Source organism: Lucilia sericata, unplaced genomic scaffold (assembly GCF_015586225.1).
Source record: "Lucilia sericata isolate MDLA Ls3-8-SP2 unplaced genomic scaffold, ASM1558622v1 Contig000393F_arrow, whole genome shotgun sequence".
NCBI classification, from domain to species: Eukaryota; Metazoa; Arthropoda; class Insecta; order Diptera; family Calliphoridae; genus Lucilia; species Lucilia sericata.
This window is the reverse complement of record NW_023994411.1, coordinates 8,048-18,041: the sequence shown is the minus strand read 5'-3', so window position 1 is coordinate 18,041 and position 9,994 is coordinate 8,048. Positions and strand designations below refer to the sequence as shown.

The 9,994-nt window shown below is 29.3% G+C and overlaps 1 protein-coding gene across 2 annotated transcripts; it reads right to left on the bottom strand.

Moving 5' to 3' along the window:
- Positions 1 to 1,187: 1,187 nt before the first annotated feature.
- LOC119604443 (G2/mitotic-specific cyclin-B) lies at positions 1,188 to 8,550 on the bottom strand. Of its 2 annotated transcripts, XM_037957043.1 has the most exons (6): positions 8,119 to 8,550; positions 7,781 to 7,822; positions 7,509 to 7,648; positions 5,189 to 5,538; positions 4,263 to 5,116; positions 1,188 to 2,708 (listed from the first exon to the last, which is right to left on the bottom strand). In XM_037957043.1, the coding sequence occupies exons 1-6, from the start codon at positions 8,152 to 8,154 to the stop codon at positions 2,421 to 2,423; spliced, it is 1,710 nt and encodes a 569-aa protein (XP_037812971.1). In that variant the 5' UTR covers positions 8,155 to 8,550; the 3' UTR covers positions 1,188 to 2,420. The 2 variants fall into 2 exon arrangements, with proteins under 2 accessions (XP_037812971.1, XP_037812972.1); XM_037957044.1 differs by lacking the exon at positions 7,781 to 7,822.
- Positions 8,551 to 9,994: the final 1,444 nt, after the last annotated feature.

Below are 9,994 nucleotides of genomic sequence, written 5' to 3'. Positions count from 1 at the left end.
AACAAGTAAGAAAGTATAGTCGGGCGTGGCCGACCATATGATACCCTACACCATTTATGAATATTATATGTGATTTATTTGTCATAATAAAGCATTTATCTTCAATATTCCATTGTTCCGATACGTTTAAGCAATTTGTGGATGAAAAACTAATTTTCTGAAAGAGGCTTTATATGGGGACTAGGGGCAAATATGGACGAAGCCCGATAAAATTTTGTGAATATATTTATATTTACATATTTTATTGTGCTGAATTTCATCGCGATATTTGTGTTTATAAGTTAATTTGGGACATTCAAGTAATTTTCTGAAGAGGACTTTGTATGGGAGCTAGGGTCAAATGGGGCCCGATCTTTATGAAATTTGGCAGGGTCACCAAGACTTCTATAAAACTTAGTTGTGCCGTATTTTATCGATATATCTGTATATTTAACATAATTATGAGCTCAGAAGCCCTTTTCGGGGGTTCTGTTCTATGGGGGCTAGGTGAAATAATGGACCGATTTCAACCATTTTCAATAGGCTTCGTCCTTGGGTCAAATAAAACGTGCGTGCCAAATTTCATCCAATTATCTTGAAAATTGCGACCTGTAGCTTGCGCACAAGGTTTACATGGACAGCCAGCCAGACGGACGGACGGACATAGCTTAATCGACTCAGAAAACGATTCTAAGCCGATTGGTATACTTTAAGGTGGGTCTAGGATATTTTTGTATGTTACAAACATCAGCACAAATCCAATATACCCTCCCCACTAAAGTGGTGTAGGGTATAAAAACTAAAAAGTAGGTATTCCAACAAAAAACTAAAAAGTACTTTTTGTTATAAGTTAGTACATACTAATTCAAAGTTTCAATATTCCATGCCTGATTTTACCAATGTCGAATATAGCGACGAATAGTTCCTTGTGGTAATAGAACCAATTTTGTAAATTTGTTACCAAAATCCTATATATTACTTACTTTTGCTCCTCCATAAAACAAAATCAATTAAAAACGCTTGATGCTAATTATTTAAAATAATTTATATTTATTTTTGTTTAATTATAATCTGTATTATTGTTTTATGTTTACAATGTTGTTAGGTGGTATATTTTTATGAATTAATTAAAAAAAAATATATTTAAAGACAAAAAATACAAATGAAAAGTTTTAAAAATAAAAAATAATAAAAAAAAACTTCTAGTGTAACATACACTTGGACACCAATTAACACAAATAAATGCCAATTTTAACTAACAAAAAAAAACTCTTTAAAAGCGTCTAATGGGTTGTTTGTTTTCCTTTCAGTTGTTATTATAAACAAATGATTATTGTTTAAAGTAAAGTGTGTTAGGATTAGACGGCTTTTTTTTTCATAAAAAAATTAATCTTTGAAGAGTTTTAGCCAAAATAATAATGAAACATAATATGATGAAAAAATATATAAAAAAAATAACTTAAAAATATAAATAATAAACGAAAGTTTAGTAAAAAAAAAGTAATAAAAGAATCAGTCGTTTTTGAAATTGTTTGAACATTATTTTTATAAAAGTTTAAAGCAAACAAATTTTAGAAAATTTTTTTTTAGAAAATAAAAGTTTAAAGTTAAGAGAATATCGCATATTTATGTAGCCAGCAAATGCGATTTGGTTTTATGGGAAAAGTTGGAAAAAGAAACAGAAAGTCTAAATTTAAGAGAGAGAAGAAAAACTATACAAATACAGCTGCTACTTTTTGAGTCATAGTTTTGCCAAGTTAAGCAAATCAAGCCAAAATTGCTGTGGGGGGATTCCCTAACAAGATATTAAAGCCGAGCCGCGCCGCGCCTATAGTTTCAAAAGCAAATGAGTTGAGGTTTTTTTGAAAAGTGAAACGGATTTTTGTGCATTTCTTAAGTATTTCATAGGTTCAACATCACATTTAAGCCATGATGTGTAATGAAACAAAATTTATTAAATGTTTTTTTCCAAAGAGAAGAATCATATTTCGTGAAAGTATATAAAAATGTATTTTATGTGTGTGTGTGTTTTCTTTCTAATTCCAGCTTAAAAGGGCTTACAATACTTCTTTTTTTTTTTGAGCAAATTATACAATTTTTATTTATTTTAATATAATTATAATTCAAATTAGCAAAATTTTGTAATGAATTGTCAATAGTTGGGTGTTAAAGTTAAATAGGTATTTAAAATCCCCTTTAAGCTTAGAATTGAAATATAAAGTTGTAAAAAAAAAATCCTTAAAAAAACAATTATACTAACTATATATATAAAGGACTACGTAGTAGATGATGATTATTTTGTTCTAAGTGTTGGTTTAGAAACTAATTAATAATAAATCATGTATTTGTTGGAAATACAATTATTTTCTTTACTTGTTGTAGTTGTGGTAATATATTTCTTAACACTAATAATACTTTCTACCTTATGCCCGCCGTTCCAATTACTTGCTGCTGATGATGGAATCCATTAACGTACTGTATAATTCAGAACGCATGGAAACCTTTTGGAATTTCGATGCTTGATATTTTGTATACACAGCCTTGAGTTTAGCATGAGGAGCATTGCGTGCCACCGAAGCAATCTTCTTGGCAATGGGTCTCAAATGTTCGGCTGAATATCTGGAATACCATTCTAGTGTAGAGTTCCAGTGTTTATTGCTTAAGCCGCTAGACATATTGCTATTTTCTTTTAATAGATTTAGTGATAAAAAGAGGGAAGCTGCAGCAATCTGTAAATAATCGAAAAAAAGACTTCATAGAAAATTATCGGAAAATTTCCCTTTTTTTATAGAAAACTTTCGAAAATTTTCACTTTTTATAAGAAACTTTAAAAAATTTTTTATTTTAGTAGAATATTTTCGAAAAATTTCTATTTTTAGAAAATTATTTCTAAAATTTCTATTTTTATATAATTTTTTTTCGTAAATTTCTAAAAAAATTTTTGGAAAATTTTTTATTTTTATAAAAAAAATTTGGAAAAATTTCTATTTTTATAAAAAATTTTTGGAAAAATTTGTATTTTTATATAAAATTTTTGGAAAAATTCTATTTTTATAAAGAATTTTTGGAAAAATTTCTGATTTTATAGAAAATTTTTACATATTTATAGAAAATTTTAGATTTTTATAGAAAATTTTTGAAAAAAATATTTTATTTTTATAGAAAATTTTCTATTTTTATACAAAATTTTTGGAAAAATTTCTATTTTCATAGCAAAATTTCTATTTTAACATTTTTGGAAAAATTTCTATTTTTATAGAAAATTTTGATTTTTATAGAAAATTTTTGGAAAAATTTTGATTTTTATAGAAAATTTTGGAAAAAATTCAGTATTTTTTTTTTTGGAAAAAATTCTATTTTTCTAGAAAATTCCGAAAATGTTCTATTTTTCTATTTTTATAGAAAAATTTTTCGAAAATGTAAATTTTTATAGAAGTTTTTTTTCGAAAATTTCTATTTTTATAAAACATTTTTGGAAAAAAATTCTATTTTTATAGAAAATTTTCTAATTTTATAGAGAATTTTCGAAAAAATTTCTATTTTTATAAAAAATTTTCGAAAAAAATTAATTTTTTTGAAAATTTTCGAAAAATTTTTATTTTTATAGAAAAGTTTTATTGAGAATTTTTCAAAAATGTCTATTTTTAGAAAGAATTTTCGAAAAATTTCTTTTCTTTTTCCAAAAATTTCTATTTTTATAGAGAATTTTCGATAAATTTCTATTTTTATAATGAATTTTCGAAAAATTTCTATTTTTAGAGAGAATTTTCTATTTTGATAGAGAATTTTCGAAAATATTCGATTTCGATAGAGATATTACTGTCTCCTTATGGAAAATTTTCTTTTTTTTATAAAACATTTCTGAAAAAAAATTTTGGAAAAACTTTTCTTTTGAATAGAAAATTTTTCATTTCTCTTTTGAATAAAAAATGTATCGAAATTTCTTTTTGGAATAGAACATTTTTCAAAATTTATCTTTAAAAATGAATTTTTTATAAAATTTAATCTTTGAATAGACAATTTCTTAAAATTATCTTTAGAATGGAAAGTTTTTCAATTCCGTTTTTTAAATAAAATATTTTCGAAAAATTCGCTTTTTAATAGAAAATATTCCAATAATTCTTATTTGAATAAAAAAAATTTCAATTCAATTCCAAAAATTTTTCTTCTAAAGGAAATTTTTCAAACATTTCCCGTTTAAATGGAAAATTTTCGATTTTTTTCTTTCTTTTCAAAAAATTGTGTATTTTTTTTTTTTTTTTTTTTTTGATAACGATACCCACCTCTGATGGTTTATAATGAGACATATCGTATTCAATCATGGCCAATTCCAAAAAGTATTTTGACATGGCATGATGATTATCTTCAGCATCGGCCGCCTTAGAGAAACGACGCAAAAAGTGTATGGGCAAGGGGCGTGATAGATTGCAGCCCAAAGCCTTAAATATTTGCAATTCCATTTGACGTATCTGTTTACCGGTATAGGTATCATCGGTAATATAGATAAAATCAGCAATAGCTGGTGGGAAAAGCTCTTCATATTTGGCGGCTATAAAGAGAGCTGTAACACCCACCAACTGTAAATGTGAGCGTTTGGTATCCTTGACGGTTTGTAAATAACGATCAATAATAGCCACTGCCAATTGGAAAGTTTCAGCCACTAAATGGAATTGTGTGTGTACCTCATTTATCCAATCAATTAAGACGGCACGCATTTTAGCATAAACTTCCGCCTGACCCTCCAAATGATTCTTATGAACAGGCTGTTCAGCTTCCAATTTGAAAAGATAAGCATAAATGTCATTGACATATTCGGAAACTAAAATCAAATTTTCACCATCACCCTCATCAATATCTTTGACATCATCCAACAATTTGGATGAATGTGATTGTATACTGACAATTTTCAATTTGTCTTCTTTTTTCTCAATTTGTGGTAAATCTTTCTTAATGGCTAAAGAACCACCAGTAGAATTGCTTTTCACCAATGTAGGTTTTGTGGTGACAGCAGCAGCTTTTTGTGTAATGGCAGCTTGAATTTTTGTCAAAGATTTACGAGACAAATTGCTATCTTCACGACGTAAGGTAGTGGTGGTTCCTCCCTCTAATTTATTTTCATCTACTACATCAGCTTTAACTGTAAATAGAGAGGGATGGATTATTTTAAGTTTTTGTAATTTTGTAGGTGGGAGTGTTATACTGTTTTTACCTTTCACTTGTTGCACTTTATTCTCGATCACTTTTGTGGTCAACGTCTTAACTCGATTTTGTCCAACAAGCAAATGGGATGAAGCATGTCTTTGTAGTCCCAGTCCTGTGGTAGCTGTGCTAGTACCTAAACGCACCGAATTGGAACGTGTTAGGATTTTACGTTGCCCAGCTGCAGCAGTTGTTGCTGTTGTTGTTTTTTGTACTTCTCCAGTTGTTACATTTGTTTTTGTTCCAGCTACAGTAGGATTTGTGGTTGTTGTTGTTGTTGTGGTGGTGGTCTTTTTCCATTGTGTATCAACACGTGCTTTAGTGCCACGTAATGCATTTTGAAGTCTTGTATCCTTCAGGCTAAAATGGTAAATGAAATGTAGAAGATTTAGGAATATGTATAAAGGGAAATAATTCCATTTTATAGAAATGGCCTAGCTAATAGATAAGTCAATATATCTATGAATAAACTAGTACGTAGACTATTCCTCAGTGCAGGTCACACAATAGTTCAGAAACTAATAAAACGAGTAATCAATAGACTAGTTCATAGAGTAGTCTGTAGACTAATCATTACAGAAATCAGTAGGATAACCAATCAAGTAGTCCAAATACAAGTATATAGTGTAGTCCATAAAATAGTCTGAAGCTAATCAATAGACTGGTCAAAAAACAAATCCATAGACTAAACAAGTAAGAAGTTATAGTCGGGCGAGGCCGACCATATAATACCCTACACCTTTGACAAAAATATAATGTGATTTAGTTGCCATAATAAAGCATTTAAGTTGAATTGTACCTTACCTTAGATATACATACTTAAGCCGTTTATTGTTGAATAAAATTGTGGACATTTAAGTGAAATTTTGATGGGGGCTTTTCATAGGGGCTAGGGTCATATGAGAACCTATTATTATGGAATTCATGGGGGTCATCAAGTCTTGTATACAACTTGGTTTTTGCAGCTTTTTGTCGAGATATGAGTATATTAAACATAATTATGAACTTAAAAGCCCTATTCGGCGGGTTCGGTTGTATGGGGCTAGGTGAAATAATGGACCGATGTAAACCATTTTCAACAGGCTTCATCTACGGTACCATAAAAGATCATGTGCCAAATTTCATTGAATTATCGCCAAAATTACGACCTGTAGTTTGATTACAAGTTTTAAAAGCCCTATTCGGGGGTTCAGTTGTATGGGGGCTAGGTGAAATAATGGACCGATGGTAACCATTTTCAATAGGCTTCGTCTACGGTACTATAAAAGATCATGTGCCTAATTTCATTGAATTATCTCTAAGATTGCGACCTGTAGTTTGATTACAAGGATTACAAGCCCTATTGGGGGGTTCAGTTGTATGGGGGCTAGGTGAAATAATGAACCGATCTTAACCATTTTCAATAGGCTTCGTCCCTGGGACAATAGAAGATCATGTACCAAATTTCATTGAATTATCTTCAAAATTGCGACCTGTAGTTTGATTACAAGGTTTACATGGACGGACGGACAGACGGACGGACATAGCTAAATCGACTCAGAAAATGATTCTGAGCCGATTGGTATACTTTAAGGTGGGTATAGGACCAATATTATTGTGCGTTACAAACATCAGCACAAACCCAATATACCCTCCCCACTAAAGTGGTGTAGGGTATAAACATGGACTAGTCCCTGTACTAGACAAGAAACTTGTTCATAGCCTATTTAAGGGACAAGTCCATAGACAAGTTAATGGATTATTCCGTAGACTGGTTAATGGACCTGTATGTATACTAGTTTATTGATTAGTTTGTTGAGTATGTCGTGGAATAATCAAGAGATTAAATGGCGGTCTAGCATCTATCTTATGTGCTGAAGAAGTCTACTAATTTTATAGAATTGTCTAGAAATTGGTGAATATATTAAATAATGGACTAGTTCATATGGTTCATAATTTTAATAACATTTCTTCTTTTAAATTGGTATTTTACATTTTTAACTATTTCTAAAAATTTTCTGAAACCACACTTTTTGGGTTAAAGTAAAATTTTGCCTAAAACAAAAACAAATTGATCTGTTTACCAAAAAATCCGTTAAACTCAACGAAGATTTTTTCACTACTTTATCTTTCTCTCTCTAACACATGTAAAAGATATGTTAACTAAACAAAAACAAAGCTGAATAAAAAACAAAAACAAACATGTACAAGAAAAAAAAAAAAAAAAAAAAAAAACAAGACAGATGGAATGTCATAAAACAACCCTGGAATATTTTTTTGTACAGAATCAAAGAAAACAAAATTTAGTGATTTAAAAGAATTTTAATGAAATATTAAAAAAAAAAACTTACTCCTTTTGGGCAGCATCCTTAGCAGCGATGGTACGAACAACACCACGATTCTGTAAATCACCTAGAGCAGCTCGTTTTGTAACCTCAGTGGTGGTAAGACCACCAATTTTTTTGACTTGTTTAAAAGCAGCAGATTCATTCTAAAAGTAAAAAAATTAAACAAATATTTATAAAATTATATTGTTAATTGCTTTTAGGCAAAGAAACCAGCCAGCGCACTCCTAGCTGGGGGCGCCATTTTGTATAGAAATTGTTATTGGAAATAGGAATACCGGCAGCAGTTTAGAAAACTTTTGTTGTTGTTTTTGTTTAAACTAAAGGAGCCATCATGGTTGGAAAAGATTTCGAGACACCACCACAACACACAATTTGTTAGTTATTGTTGTTGTTTGCGAAAGGCAAGGAATGAAGGAGGGGGAAAAAATAAAATGGGAAATGTACCGTAAGTATAAAATAACAATTTTGTTTCAAGTTTTTTTTTTTTCTTCATCATACAAAAAGAGTCTCAGCTTCATTAAACGGTACTTTTCCGCGCCGTTCTTTAAAACCAAGGCTCCCTTTAGTTTAACTGCAAACTATTTAAAGAAGAAAAAAACTAAATAAAACTCACCTCGTCTACACGTTTTAAGACTGTGGTTCCAACCATTTTGTTAGCGATCTTTATTTAAATTAAATTTAATAAAATATTAGTTAATTAAACGATAGGTTTCTTTGGTAATTGGAAAAAACCTTTTTCGTTAATAAATTTAATATTTTTAAACACTTCTTTTCTTTTTTTAAAACGTTTGTGTCAAACTTCTTTATATATAAACTGACATTCAAATACACGTAGATTTTTTTTTTTTTAATTTTATAAATATTTATAAACACTTTTTGAAATTGTTAAAAATTGCACGACATAAACTAAATTGAACAATAAACGAGACTGAACTTTCTTTTAAATTACAATAATATATTTAAAGAAAAAATTTAAGCGAAAAATTTTATCTTTACGATCCGGACTCGAACCGTTGATGTTTGCTTTTGAATTAAATGTCGTTTGAATAGTCCCGCACTCTATTCGTTGAGTTGCGTTGGATTTTTTTCGTTGTTGTTGGTTTAAAATGCACTGCTAGAACTTAACGAAATTTAGCTGAATGTGCAGTGTTTGTTGTAGTTGTTGTTTAAAATTTTATCTATTCTATTGCGCTTATTTCGTTATGGCGCCCTTACAAAACATCATGTGGTTGGGTGGTGTTTAGTTTAATGTTATATTTGAAAGGTTTACTTTTTTAATATATATAAACATTAAATATAAAATATATAAAAAATATTTAAAAATTAAAATACTTTAAATGTGCCACAATTTGTTTGTAAAGTTGTGTAAGAAAGGTTTTAATTTAATTAAAATAAACATTAGTTTACGGCTGAATTAAGTTTGAGGGCAATTGTTATGTGTCCTATGCTCTTCAAACTGTATGAGTTTGAACGAAGCATTTAACAGAGTTGTATTTTTACAGCATTTGATAGTTGTAGATTAGCGTTGCCATTTATATTTTTTGTTGGTATTCGACTATCTAGTAAGTTGACTATCTAAATTGTGAAAAATCGACTCTCCACTTTTAAACATTGCATCACTTTTTGGTACTTTTTGAGTTTTCTATAAAATTGAACCTAGAAACATAAAATCATATTTATAGCGTCCTGATTAGGGTTCTATAGTTGAAACGAAAAGTCGACTTTTCGACTTTTTGCATTTAGTTAAAAGTCGACTTTTCGACCTTTCGACTTTTTACATTTTATGAAAAGTCGATTTTTCGACTTTTCGACCTTTTTCATTTATTTAATAGTCGACTTTTAGTATTTTATAAATGGTCGACTTTTCGACTTTTTCCGACTTTTTTCGACTTTTCGACTTTTTTCGACTTTTTCCGACTTTTTGATTTTTTACGACTTTTTGACTATTTTCGATTTATTTCGACTTTTTTCGACTATTTTTTTACTTTTTTTCGAGTTTTTCCGACTATTTTAGAGTTTTTGACCTCTTTTCCACTTTTTTAAAATTTTCGACTCTTTTCGACTTTTTTCGACTCTTCGACTTTTTCCGACTTTTCGACTTTTTCCGACTTTTCGACTCTTTTCGACTTTTTTCGACTTTCTTCGACTTTTTTCGACTTTTCAACTTTTTTCGACTTTCCGATTTTTTGACTTTTCGACTTTTTTCGACTTTTATTTACAAAGTCGACTTTTCGACTTTTTTCATAGACGATAGTCGAGTTATCGACTTTTTTGGAACAGAATAGTCGACTTCGACTTTTCGACTTTTTTCGATAAAAAGTCGATTGTTCGATTATTCGAAAGTCGATTTATAGAACCCTAGTCCTGATTGATTGATTCTGTACAATTTCAATAATGTTTGTTTTATTCCATTATGTTAAGGATAGGGAAGCACACTTGGTATAAATAGTTATTATGTGTAATAGGTATTTACTATATTTTCCTTCTAA